The 14034-nt window shown below is 45.3% G+C and overlaps 1 protein-coding gene across 1 annotated transcript in view; it reads left to right on the top strand.

Moving 5' to 3' along the window:
* ZNF638 (zinc finger protein 638) overlaps window positions 1-7427 on the top strand; it is a 54785-nt gene extending 47358 nt beyond the window's left edge. The window contains exons 24-27 of the mRNA XM_056855755.1: window positions 2336-2599; window positions 4696-4788; window positions 6393-6511; window positions 7353-7427. Coding sequence (XP_056711733.1) covers window positions 2336-2599; window positions 4696-4788; window positions 6393-6511; window positions 7353-7427 — 551 coding nt within the window. The remainder of the gene's footprint in view (window positions 1-2335; window positions 2600-4695; window positions 4789-6392; window positions 6512-7352) is intronic.
* Window positions 7428-14034: the final 6607 nt, after the last annotated feature.

Genomic DNA, 14034 nt, shown 5'->3' with positions numbered 1-14034 from the left:
GGACTGCATTGTGTCCCATTCACGCTTTTTCAGATCTCTGCAAATTGCTGCAAACAGTCACATCTGTCCCAGGTTGCACATCCTAGACATGCAATGTTAGGTTTTCTGAAACTGCATTACCCATATGGAACTCCTTGGGAGGTCTCCGGAGTTCTAACTTGAACATATATTTGGACCTTTCTGATTGGTTAGGAATTAGGACAAAGTTAAGCAGTGCTTTCAGTATACTGTGGGCTTTCAGTATACTGTGGGCTGTATCCTACCACCCCATGAAGCTGTGGATGGTGTGATCCACTAGTGCAAGGGTTGGCTGCATGGATCAATAAGATACAGCCCGATGTTCTTGTGTTAGCTGGCCATGAGCCTGGAGAACTGAACCTCGCTAGAAAGAACTAAAGCAGTGTGAAAATGAATGTATCACATAGTAAAGCTCACAAGCACCCAAATCTGCAAAAGAGTCAAATTGTGTAAGGTGTGCACATAAGGGCAGAATATCCTGTGGGGGAAAACACTGGCTTACTCCATTCTCTCCCCCCCTCAAGTAGTGCTGATTGAGAGTGAGTGGAATGCATTCCAAAGCCCAATTCCTCCCCCCAGAAGACAAATCAGCTGTAGAACCCGCAGCACCAGGACAAGTGGGGCTATTAGCCCAGTGTAGTCTACTCCAGCTGTCAAAGGTTCTCCAAGGCCTCAGATAAGCCTTCCCTGGTCTTGCTGCTTGAGGCCATTTAACAGGACTTGTAAGGCATTGAATACAGGATCTTTTGCTTGTCAAGCAGGTGCTATAGCAGTGAGCTACAGAGCTGAGGAGGGTTTCTAGTGACTTGGTCTTCCTTTTTACCTTGCCAGCGTAGAATATTCTAGGTGATGACAGTGGAGAACAAGGACTAGCGGTTCCACAAGCAGGTGCCAAGCAGTACATCCGGATGCAAATCTTAATTTGGACAGTTCTCAGAGAAGAATTGTTTTCCTTCTTGGTACAGAGTTTTGAGAACTTGCATGTAGAGATGTGAAGATCTAGAAAAAAACCATAACAGGTTTTTTTTGTGTGTGTGGGGAGGAATGTTCCGTACCCTACCAAGGGTTTACTTTCAGTTCCTGGCAGAAAAATTGGAAAATTTGGAGCACACAGTGGGAGGGAAGGGGCTCCTATGAAATGAGTAAAATCTAAATATTGTCGAAGGCTTTCACGGTCAGAGTTCATTGGTTCTCGTAGGTTATCCGGGCTGTGTAACCGTGGTCTTGGTATTTCCTTCCTGACGTTTCGCCAGCAGCTGTGGCAGGCATCTTCAGAGGAGTAACACTGAAGGACACTGTCCTTCAGTGTTACTCCTCTGAAGATGCCGGCCACAGCTGCTGGCGAAACGTCAGGAAAGAAAATACCAAGACCACGGTTACACAGCCCGGATAACCTACGAGAACCGAGTAAAATCTAGTTAATATAAGGTTTTTCAGATATGAATAGCATGAAAAAGTGTAAGGGCCTTTACTGTTTTTCCAGTGGAAATACTGGGAAATTTTGGGGGAGGACTGGGAAAAACAACAACCCTTGTTTATGTCAACATTATAACAGTTTCTATTTTTTGTTTACATGTAAATAATTTTGCCAACAATATGCTGTAATGTATTTAAGAATGGGACATTGTTTTAAACATTCAGTGTTTTCCTTAATATCCAAACATGTTGATAACTACATTTTGTGACTCTATGAGAGTTTCTGCATAGATAATCCAGTTGCTTTTGTTTACTGCAGGTTTTGTTTTTCTGCTTTCACCTCCCCTCCCCCAGCCTGTCAGATAGCAAAAATGCGAGATATGTGTGCTGTGATAGCAGAGGGTACAGCAGCTTAAAGCTGTTCCTCAAGCATTGCAGTTTTTCTTACTGAAGACAAAAGACATACTTCTAAATTCCATAAACATGCCAGACAGTACAATTGTGTCTAAGTTATAGTGCATTTGATGCTGTTCAATCAGTAAAAGCCGTTTTGGGTTGATAGGAAGGTAAATATTGCATATATTTCAGTTTTCTGCCAAACTTCAGGGTTTTTTTTCTGGAAAAAAGTCCCCTCCTCATAGTGTGAAAATTTCCAGAAATTTCACATCTCTGCTTGTATGTTGGGATGCACAAAAGAAAATGCTGTGTTTCTTAATGTGGTTTGTGGTCCAATCTTTGTGTGATGAAGATTATAAGTACTTACGCTGCCCATTTTTGGTACTGACAAGAGTAGGATAAATTTTAATGATGTATCTTAAATAATCCAGAATCATTCAGCAACATGGCTAAAACTGACTCCTGGGAAGCAATTAAGCAAGCTGTCACATTTCTGTTGCAACAGCGTTGGAGAGCCATGAAGAGGACGTGGAGGCCAAAGCGATGGGAATGGATGTTGAGGGATGCTCAGAATCTGTTCCTCACGAGGAGCAAACGGGGGATGTGGTGATGCCTCCTCCAGCCCTGGAGGTTTCTGTTGCAGACAGCCAGCCTGCAAGAAGTGAGGACCCAGAGGCAGGATCAGAACAGGCTGCCCTGGATCCAGATGGCAAGGAGGAGAGCTGCGCAGAGGCGACACCCTCACAGTCTTCGGAGAAGCTCGAGAAAGGTAGGTCTCACTGGTCAGGCGTGTCAGTTTCACCTCAGTAGCTGCTGGTAGTTACTGAATTCAGATGGCTTCCCAAAGCCCTTCAGCATCTGTGTGTGTGGAGGGGTTTCTACCATTGCTAGGGGAGAGCTGGGCACCCATGCCGCGATTTGATACACGCTGTTGTCTGTGTAAGACCAACTGCCTGGCTTGTTGCTCAACCGGGAAGCTGAGTCCAGGCTGTACGCCAACAGCTCCCTTCTGCTGTCTAGCAGACCCTTTGGCAGTTGGGCTTGATCCCGAGCTCTCTTTCGTGCTGTGTTTGCTTGAGCAGTGAGGGGCATGAGCTCCTGGGGGATCCTTCTGTCGGCATTTCCTCCAGCAGTGGAGGATGTGGTGTCATGGTGAGGGTCCCTGCTCAAACTTGCTCCACAGGTAGGACCGTGTGAACTAAATCTGGTGGGAGAAGGTTCTGTCCAGTCGGACCTGCCCTGCAGCAGTGGAGATTCCTACTCTGCTCGTAAATAAAAGGGGAGAACACCAGCATCTCCTTTTGCTATCTTTCTTCCCTTTTTACCATGGGAAAGGAGCAAGGCTTTTTTTAAAATGCTGCTTTGTGACAAAGGGACAACAATGTTAGTAGCACAAGGTGGTGGTTCCGTGGGTTTCCCATTGGGCGTGCCAAACTCCTGAGCTATTTCCTCGCTGAAACTGCTATAGGAATCTTTTTGGAGGAAAGAAGACAGTCCTGTTCACTTGCAGATTCCACTGAAGAAGCAGCTTTGTTCAGTTGAGTTCTGATTGTCCTGACAAGGGGCAGCAATTAGCATCTGGTTTTTATGGGCAGCTGTTGCAAACAATGGACATTTTTCCTGGCCTGGGGATGGGGAGAGAATATGAAAGGGAGAGCTATGTATGCCATTCTGACCTCCTTTGGAGAACGGGTGGGATAACAATGTTAATCTACAGAAAATATCTTTTCAGTATTAGACACAGCTAGTCACCTGTTACAAAGATAGTGAACAAATAGGGCACAACTCATAAGACAAAGTACAAAACATAGTAAACAATGTCCTTTGCATTTGGGGGAGGGGCTTAGATTGAAAGCAAAGAGCTGTCAAAACAGAAATTGGCAGTTTGGATTCTGAAATTCCTCCACAACATTATTTACATTAAGTTGGATTCCATAGTGGTATCAGCAGAAAGGGTTCAAGCTGGTGAAGCTTTCCTGCTTTCCCTTCCCCTAGCTAAAAAAGCGATGCTGGTGATTGGGGGACCGGGGAGGACAAAAAAGCCTCACAAGTCGCTGAGAGAGAAAGAGGACAGTAGCAAATTCATTACCACAGCCACCCTCTTTCACCCATGGAGCCTCTTGTGCCAGTGGAACAAAAGCACTTTGAGTTGTTCTGGGCAATAAATGAAAAGCCAGTGCATATCTCCCAGCACCGGGGAGAATACAACCCCTGTCTCCTTTACCTGATTGTAGTCTGGCTGCCATATTTTGGATGAGCTGCAGTTTCCAGGCCATTTTCAAAGACAGAGTGCATTACGGTAATCTAATGTGGATATAATCATAAGAACATAAGAAAGGCCCTGCTGGATCAGACCAAGGCCCATCAAGTCCAGCAGTCTGCTCACACAGTGGCCAACCAGGTGCCTCTAGGAAGCCCACAAACAAGACGACTGCAGCAGCACCATCCTGCCTGTGTTCCACCGCACCCAATATAATAGGCATGCTCCTCTGATACTGGATGGAATAGGTATGCAGTATGACTAGTATCCATTCTAACTAATAGCCATGAATACCCCTTTCCTCCATGAATATGTCCACTCCCCTCTTAAAACCCTCCAAGCTGGCAGCCATCACCACATCCTGGGGCAGGGAGTTCCACAATTTAACTATACGTTGTGAAAAAATACTTCCTTTTATCTGTTCACTAATGTTCAGCCCTGGTTAGTATTTGGGAGACCACCAAGGAATACCAGGGTTGCTATACAGAGGAAGGCACTTGCAAACCACCTCTGTTAGTTTCTTGCCATGAAAACCCCAAAAAGGGGTCGCCATAAATCAGCTGCGACTTGACGGCACTTTATACACACAATGTTCACTTTAATAGAATTGGCTGGATCGGAATGTGAAGAACAGGAGCCTGAAAAGAGAACGGTAAATTCTTCAGAAAAACCGGAGACCTCGGATAACATGGAAGAAGGTAAAACCTGAGATGTTTACCTAACATTCTAAATCAGAATGCCTTTGAGCATTCCTGCCTTCTGCGTCTTGTTTGTTTAGTTACTAGTGGAGTTAATTGGTGCCGATTACTTTAATCTGTCCTCGCATTTGAGCTCAAACATAGATTGAAAGCAGTGTTGCTGCTCACATGGTGTACCTTATCTTTCTCTATCCCCTTCCCTTTGTCCTCAGGCCCTAGATCAAGGGTTGTTAGCATCAAAGAATCTGCTACGAGGTAGTCTTTACCATAAAGGAGCCCTTGTGGCTCTTTACGGAGGCAGGTGCTGTTGGAGCTTAGTGATCCCGACACACGCTTACTCTGCTGTGCTAAGGAAGCTCCGAGTATGAAAACTTGCCTAAGCCAAGCATATCTGCATCGTGCTAATTTCACCTTGCAGTGTTTTGGCAAGATCCTGTTGTGACTGAGGGAGGGGAGGGAGGAAAGGCCCTGGGAGCAAGAAGATTGTGCCTGAGCACCATGGAGCTATGTAAAGTTTAGAAATATTCCCTGGTACATTTTCTACCCATGCCCTTTAGTCATCAGCAGATTTCGAAGTCAGAATAGTGGCTGGGGTGTGTGGTCCCAGGAGGCCGAGGGGCCAGCTTGGAATGAAAACCAGTGCTTGAATTGAGGCATAGAGTGAGCTACAGTTTCCACAAGTACTCCATCTGATGGGCCTTTTGGTAATTCTCAGAGGCTTCTGTGCTAGAAACGTAGGTCATTTATGCATGGGTACTTTCACTCTCATCTGCCCCCCTTGTCTGTCTTGGTTGTTCCTTGGAATTATGCATGAGTTTTCCATCCATTAGAGATGAGCTTGTGGCCTGCCCTAACAAATCCCGGGATTTCCCATTCTTCTAATAACTCAATTCTTTGATCTCTTCTGAGGTCAACCCGGGTGAAATCCCCATGCGTAAGGCAAAGCTTGGGGGAGTGACGTTTCTCTCACAGACAGCACTACAGCCAATGACAAAGCAGTGTGTAAAGGGATGAAGATTCAAATGCTTCCTGCTCCCTTGGAGTTCTTTCTGAGCAGAAGAAAGGATTTTAAAAATGAGGCTTGGGTTTCTTCCACCCCCGTTACTTTTAGAGAGCTTCGTGGTTTGTTTGTTTTTAAATACTTTTTAACAGAGTAGTTGGGTTTTCGATGAGGGGACGGACATTTCTCTCACAGTAAGCACTACAGCCAATTACAAAGCAGAGTTTCAAGGGGCGGGGACTCACATGCTTCCAGATTTAAGCTTGGAGACTGCTGGTGCATAGATTTGCCATGAACCTCAGGTAAAATTACCATGCATAAATGACCTTACTTTTCCCTTGGAGAAGTTCTGGAGAGGCTGCATTCTTCACCTGATTCTCTGCATTGAGATGTGACAGTTTCAATCCTTTTTTTAAAAAAAAAGTTCTGGATTATTGTATCGGACACTAAGAACCTTCCTAAAGATAGACTTGAGAACCCTTGAGGTTGTAGAGAACTACTATGAGGATTCTTTCCCCTGGCATTTCCCCCCTCCATTGACCTTACCTAGCAAAAGGAAAAGATTGAGTTGCCCTTGTTATCTTTGTTTGTGTTTTGCTTTCAGATTTAGACTTCCTTGTGCCGAAAGCTGGCTTTTTCTGCCAGATTTGTTCCTGCTTCTGTGTGGATGAAGCGTCTATGACAACTCACTGCCGGTCTGCACTTCACCAGCAAAATAAGAAGGTAGCGTTTTTTTCCATTTCCCTTTGGAACACTGAATGTATTTATTTTGTTTCACTTAAAACATTTTGATCTTTTTGCTTATCCAGGGTCTTGGGCAGCTTACAAATAATATCAGATTTAACAGCAGAAGTACACAGTGTGTGTGTATATACAAATATGTTGGTTCCTACTTGAATTGACAGAGATGCATAAAAGTAGACTATTGCCTTAAAGAGGAAGGAATTTTGTATTTGTTTGGAATAGTGTGACAGACACCAGGAATCCCCAAGATCCTGTGAAAAATCTTCAGTCCTTTTTACGAATAACAAAAAAGTATACTACAGAGGAGTACAATAACAAAAGAATTACCACCAGTCATAAAAAAGCCAGTGGATAGCTTTTATTTTTCTCATTTCAAAACACAACAGCGTTAGTTAAATTTATCAAAGTTCTGGAAGTGACTCCTTTTTGTCCTTTTGATAGTATATCAGTTTTACCAATAAAGCATGTTCCAGTTAAGCCTTTCACTTCTGGATTGTGATAGCGATTGCTTCTAGTTGGATGCTGTAGCCATTTTTTGCTGCAGCGAGTGAACTCAGAACTAACTCCATATCTGAAAAATCAAACCAGTCTTGATCAGAGGGTATATTGTAAAAGAATCTGGACCATCGTCTTCCATTTTGCTCAAGGCCTTTGGTTAAAAGAGTCAGCAAAAGATTCGCTACTCTGCCTGCCTCCAGGAAGGAGCTTCTGCCCATTGGCTGTGATTGCCCCACCCTAGCACTGCCAAGAAAAGATCTTCATGGTAAGTGAACAAACGTTTCCAGTCGTCACAAGAGTTATGAATGTGTCTTTTCTGCAGAAGTTCATGAGCAAGAAAGCAGAAGAGGAGAAAAAGGAAAGTGGAGGAGACGCTGCGGGGGAGAGTTCAATGTGATACCAAGACGTGAGCCACCACAAATGATCTTTAGGGGACCAGTCAGGTCTATGTTATGTTCAGTTTAATCTTGTCCACCTGCAGACATTTGCTTTGTGTATATACCAGTCTCAGTATGGACGGATATTAATTGTGTGATGGTTTTTGATAGCTGTATGTAACAGTCCTGGCAGTGTTTAAATAAATGTAGTCACAACAAATGCCTGTGGTGTGTTTTTGATCCATTTAATACAGGCTGTTCTGGTTGGTGGAAACGCCACCCTTGGCACTGCTTGATAGGCTACTTCTGAATCCAGAAGGTGAGGGGAATCACCCGTGTTCAGGGTGGTGGTTGATAAGCATTACTAACATGCTATGTTTTTTATTTGTCTTTTATTTAAACTACTACTTCCCCACCCCTTGTCCTCACAAGGACTCGAAGTGAGAAAATTCTTTGTATAGAGAGTTGTTGTTATGACACACACTGTGTAAGCTAAATTCAGGGCCTGCCCCACTCCTGATAAACATTTCAGAGGCCTCTTCCCATCTCTTTCAAGGAGCATGAGGCAGGACTCATTCCTTTCCACCATTCTTAGTGGAGCTCCCCCCAACATTTTATGTTCCCTGCACTCACTGATTTCATAAAATGCTGAGTTTGAAAATCCTGGAGTATGGAAGGCTGTCTGTGTCTAACTAGCCCTGACCTAGATGGTGCAGGCTAGCCTGGGCTCATGAGATCTCTGAAGCCATGCAGGGCCAGCCCTGGTTGGTATGTAGATGGGAACCACCAGGGTTGCTACGCAGAGGCAGGCAAGGGCAAACTTATGGCAAAAGATGTTCAGAGGTCTTTCCATGGCAAAAGATGTTCAGAGGTGTGGGACTTAGGAGGAGTTTCATCTTCAGAAACCAGTTGTTTTCTCTGCTGTGCATTTTCCCAGTTTGCAGTAGCTTTCTGTTAACAAGGTCGGTTGGTCTGTCTGGATAAACTGATTTATGTACCACACATCTCTAGGTCAGTTCATTCCAAGAGCTGCCTCTACCACTCTGCTGCTATAGCTGAGCTTCAAGGCCACAACAAGGCTCTGAGACCAAGCTGACTGTTTTGCGGGGGAGGCAGCTTTGAATATCAGAAGGGGCAAACACCCAAATAAGGAACATAAGGGGAATAAACTTCCCCATATAATCACTGTGGGTGGTGATAGGGGGTCCTAAAGGATGACACATTCCTTCCAAGAAGAATCTTTTGAAGAAGAAAGTGAAAGCTGCACTGAGAGCAATTGGGAGAAACAAATCACCAGGAGCAGATGAGATATCAATAGAGCAATTCCAACCCACAGAAACAGAGTCCATCAAAATCTTGACAAGAATAAGCCAACAAATATGGAAAACTAAACAATGGCCCACAGACTGGAAACAATAAATTTACATTCCAATTCCCAAGAAAGGAGATGTCAAAGATTGCAGCAACTATCTGATCATTGCATTGATTTCTCACACAAGTAAAGCAATGGTCAAAATCTTACAACAAAGCCTTACCATATATGGAACGAGAAATGCCTGATGTTTAAGCTGGATTCAGAAAAGGAAGAGGCACTAGAGATCATATTGCAAACTTACGTTGGTTACTGGAGCATACAAGAGAATTTCAGAAGGAAATCAGCCTGTGTTTCATGGATTACAGCAAAGCTTTTGACTGTGTGCATCACAAAAAGATATGGCTGGTTTTAAAGGAAATAGGTGTGCCACAACATCCGATCGTTTTGATGCGCAACCTGTACTCTGGACAAGAGGCCACAGTTAGGACAGAATGTGGAGAAACAGAATGATTTCCAATTGTCAGAGGTGTTAGACAAGAATGTATTTTATCTCCCTATCTCTTAATCTGTATGCAGAACATATCATTAGGAAAGCTGGATTAGATTTAGATGAAGTTGGAGTGAAAATTGGGGGAAGGAACATTAACAATTTGAGATATGCCGATGATGCTACATTACTGGCAGACTTGAAACAACTACTGCTGAAAGTTAAAAGAGAAAGTGCCAAAGCAGGTCTACAGCTGAACATTAAGAAGACAAAAATAATTACTACAGGAGAAATACTCAACTTTAAGGTTGACAATGAGGAAATTGGAGTGTACACACCACTGCCTATTACAAGGCAGGGGTAGCCACCCCCCCACCCCGAGGAGGCATGAACACAGGTTAGAGTCTGAGATAAGAGTAGAGATGAAGAAACCAATATATGGCTGAATGAAGTAGAGAGGGCAGCATTTGAATCAGCTGAGCTGGGAACTACAGGCAGGGGTAAATCCTAAAGTTTTGCATTTACTAAACCTAAGCCTAAATCAACTGAGAAATAACGAATAGTTAAATTATGGAACTCCCTGCTCCAAAATGTGGTGTTGGCTGCCAACTTGGAAGGCTTTAAGAGGGGAGTGGACATGTTCATGGAGGAAAGGGCTATTCATGGCTACTAGTTAAAATGGATTACTGGTCATGATGCATACCTATTCTCTCCAGGATCAGAGGAGCATGACTGTTATCTTGGGTGCTGTGGAACACAGGCAGGATGGTGCTGCTGCAGTCTTGTTTGGGGGCTTCCTAGAGGCACCTGGTTGGCCACTGTGTGAGCAGACTGCTGGACTTGATGGACCTTGGTCTGATCCAGCAGGGCTTTTCTTATGTTCTTATGACTACTGATCTGTCATCTCACTCCTAAATGAAAGACCCAACTGAGTGGGAAGGAAGAAGAAGAGTTGGTTTTTATATGCTGACTTTCTCTCCCTTTATTTAAAGGAGAATCAAACCAGCTTACAATCACCTTCCCTTTCTCTCCCTGCAACAGACACCTTGTTAGGTAAGTGGGGCTGAGAGAGCTCAGAGAAAATTGTGACTAGCTCAAGGTCACCCAGTTGGCTTCATGTGGAGGAGTGGGGAATCGATCCCAGTTCACCAGATTAGAGCACCGCTCCTCACTACTACACCACATTGTTATCTGGGACTTCGTAAATGAAAACTTCAGCTCTTAAAATCAAATTTCCAATGAATTCAGAAATCATGCTATTGGGAATAGCACCAGAAAATATGGAAAGTAACCATAGAGAACTTTTTGGATACTTGATGACTGCGGCAAGAATAGTGCTGGCAGCATCATGGAAACAAGAGACTGTTCCAGACTTAGAAAAGTGGCAACAAAAAATTGAACAGTTTGCGGTGATGACCAGATTAACCAACATCCTGAAAGAATGATTGAAGATTCACAGAAGAAATGGGAATGCTATTTTGAATATGTTAACTGGAAAGGGTAGACTAAAACTTAATGGATAGAAAATAGCCGTGCACCTTGAATAAGTACTAAGAGTAAGTTTAGTAATGTTTAAGTAAATCTCATAGCAACAGAGTAATGCTTAAGATGTAAACTGATCCCTGAAGTAACCATAAAATGTGTGGATGGAAGTGTATGTATATGTTATCTTTTCTTTTGAAAATAAAATATTTAAATAAAAAACCCCGTCAGCTCTGTGGGATACAAATGCTCATGGGGGCTGATCAGCAGGTGGAAAAGAATCCCCCAGGAGTGCCCCTGAGAAAGCTGGAAGAGGAGAGGTGATTAACTAAAACCTGTCTCCCTTGTTTTTTCAAAGCCTGTAGCCCCATAGTATTAAAAGCCCAGATAGTGCATAAAAGGCTGTTAAAATAAATTAACAGTTTCCAGGCTAAAAGCATTATAAAGTGGTGGTAAAAAAACCATTCCTTTATCAAAAGCCTGCAGTCGACAGAGATGTTTCAGCCTGGTGCCTAAAACAGCATTGTAGGCAACAGGCCTCAAGGGGGGAAAGGGTGCTCCACTAGCAAGTTTCCACCTCTGAAATTGCCCCATCTTTGGTGACCACCAAAGCCCAGGGAGAGCCACTAAGTCACACCTCTGCTTTTGTCTACAGCTGTTAAGCCGATCGACCTCTTGAGCAAGCCCGTCTCCTTGCAGTATTCTTGTGACCTCACATAGGACACAGCATCCTGCTCTTCCATAGGACCCTGTTTGGCCATTCTCCTAACCACTTCCAACCCACCAACTGGGCAGCTCCATCTGACACCTGTGGCCCAATACCAGCTCAGGTCCTCACCTTTTTTTAAAAAAACTTTACTTTCAACACAACATAAAACAAAACACACAACATACATATTTTTTACATAGCTATGACAAGACATCAGTTATTATTTGGAGTGATTCTATAACAATCTACCTTGTTGTTCTGAGGGGGGAATCTAAATATATACTTATACCTTCTTGCAGGGTATATGCAATTCTTATTGTGATATCATTTTGCATAATTTGGTAAGCCTTTCAGTCAACCCCTATGATAAAATACTTAGCAATACATAATTATACTATATGTTTTATAGATTTAATAATACAAGCTTTAACCTAATATATACTTTACCTATTCAAATAATATAGTTATGTTGGAATACCATATAATATCCATGTGATATAATTCTAACAGTTGTAACTAAACTACCATACTATGACCATATCTAGTGTAGCATTTCATATTATCATATACACATATACATATAGTCATAATACAATTTCCAGTTCTTTAGGAATTATTCCCTGGGTCTTTTGTTCACGATGCTCATCCATCAGGTCCTAACCATGTGCTAAATTCAGCTGATGGTGAGTCCCAGGCAATTCAAGGTGCATACAGAAGACATCCCAACCCTGACATGTCCGTCATTTATTCTGCACTTGGACCTCCGTCGAGCATCACAGGTACCTTGCACCGGACCCTGCTCTTCAGGTCAGGCAGTGTGTGCTTCTCCCCTGTTTGGCTTCCCTTTCCAAATTTGGCTCTACCAATACACCTTACCGCTCCCCATTCCTTAGCTGTCCAACTTCTTTATCTAAAATATTTATATACTTGCCTTTCTTCAGACATCCCCAAGATTTTCGGAACAGGACCTTTTGCTCACGACAGTTAATGTTAGAATCCGGGGCTGGATAGTGGGTGGCAGGGAGTGGAGAGGGTATTCCTCTCCCATGTTGTTGTGGGGATGGGCTAGATTTTAGTCTGACCCTCTTCACCACCACGCCGTACTGCTTTTCCAGCGATAGCATCCCGAAGGCCGCCTGTGCTGCAGCGCCCTTTCCTCCGTTGGGGGCTTGGGCTCTGACGAAGAGCTCTGTGCAACCGAGAGCCTTGTTGCTCTGGGCTTTGCCGCCCGTGGACTCGACTGCGGCGGTGCCGCCTTCGCGTTTCCGGAGAAAGCCCCTCCGCGCCCCCGTCGCTTAGTAGCCGGAAGTCACACCTGGTCACGAGCGCCGCTCTTCGTACCTCTACGGGCTTCCTCCGGCCAGGCCGCACCGCGCATGCGCCTCGGATCGCGCCGCCCGCCCGCCCTTTCCGGCGTTCCTGCGTACGGGCGCATGCGCAGAGCGTTTGTGCCGCTCCGCTCGTTTCCTCGGTGGGCTGAGGGGACCGAGTGAGGTAAACGGACCCCCGGGCGGGGGAGGGGCGCGCGGGGAGGGGCGCGCGGGGGGGAGGGGCAGGGGGAGGGGGGTGGCACTCCCGGCCGTCGCCGCCGCCCTCCTCCTCGAGCCCATTGGGCCCGGCCTGCCCTGGAGGGGTGTTGTGAGGCGGCCGAAAGGGGGATGGGGGAGCGTTTGGGTGGGCCCTTTGCGACGCGGCTGCAGCCGAAGCGTCGGCGGGGGGAGGTCTGGGGAGGGACAAATCTCCCCCCGTCCTGCTCCGGCCGCGGCGCTCGCCTCTGAGTTGCTGGCTTTCTGCGTGCGGGGTGTGTGTGTGTGTGTGAGCGGTCCCTGAGGAGCCCTGCCGGGGTGGCGGGTCACGGGCTCTCCGCCCGGCCTACCTCGCGGGGAGGGGGTCAGAAGACAGTGGGGGATGGGAGGGGGAGGCAGATCGTGGCAGTGGTCGGGACTGGGGGGGGGGCGCGGCTTAGAGTTCTTATTTTGAATACTGTGTACACATCTCAAAAAGGGCAAGAGTCCAGTAGCACCTTAAAGAACCTGAGACAGTATGGCTGACATTGGTGGGTCCAGAGATGATGTTCCTAGAATCTATATGAGGGCAAAGTTGGCACCTCGGTTTGTTGCAGGCCTTGGTGCCAGAGTCCATGTTCCTGTTAAGTAGTTTATCATCATGGGTGAGAAGTTGTTTTAGGTAGCCGGCTGTCTGTAAGCAAGAAAGGGATGCCCCCCCCCCCAGTGCTCCAGCGAGGGAAGTGTCACAATCCAGCTTTGGTGGTAGGTCCTTAATAATACGTTGGACTGGTTTTAGTTGGGAGCTATAAGTGACAACCAGAGGTGTTCTGCTGTCATTCTCTGTGGGCTTATCTTGTAGTAAGTATCATTCTGGTATCATTCTGGCCTTCTCAATCATCGTTCGCACCATATCTGCAGGATATTGTAGTTGCAAAAATATTTGCTGTAGGTCTCTCAAGTGTGTATCTCTGTCTGAAGGATTGGAGCAGATGCGACTATAGCGTAGGGCTTGGCTATAGACAATGGATTGTCTGATATGGTTGGGGTGGTGGCTGGACGCATGTCTATAGCCAAGCCCTACGCTATAGCCATACTATCTCAGGTTCATATTCCTGCTCATCTTCTA

The sequence above is a fragment of the Euleptes europaea genome, chromosome 9, assembly GCF_029931775.1.
Source record: "Euleptes europaea isolate rEulEur1 chromosome 9, rEulEur1.hap1, whole genome shotgun sequence".
NCBI classification, from domain to species: Eukaryota; Metazoa; Chordata; class Lepidosauria; order Squamata; family Sphaerodactylidae; genus Euleptes; species Euleptes europaea.
This window is presented reverse-complemented; position numbering and strand designations above follow the sequence as displayed.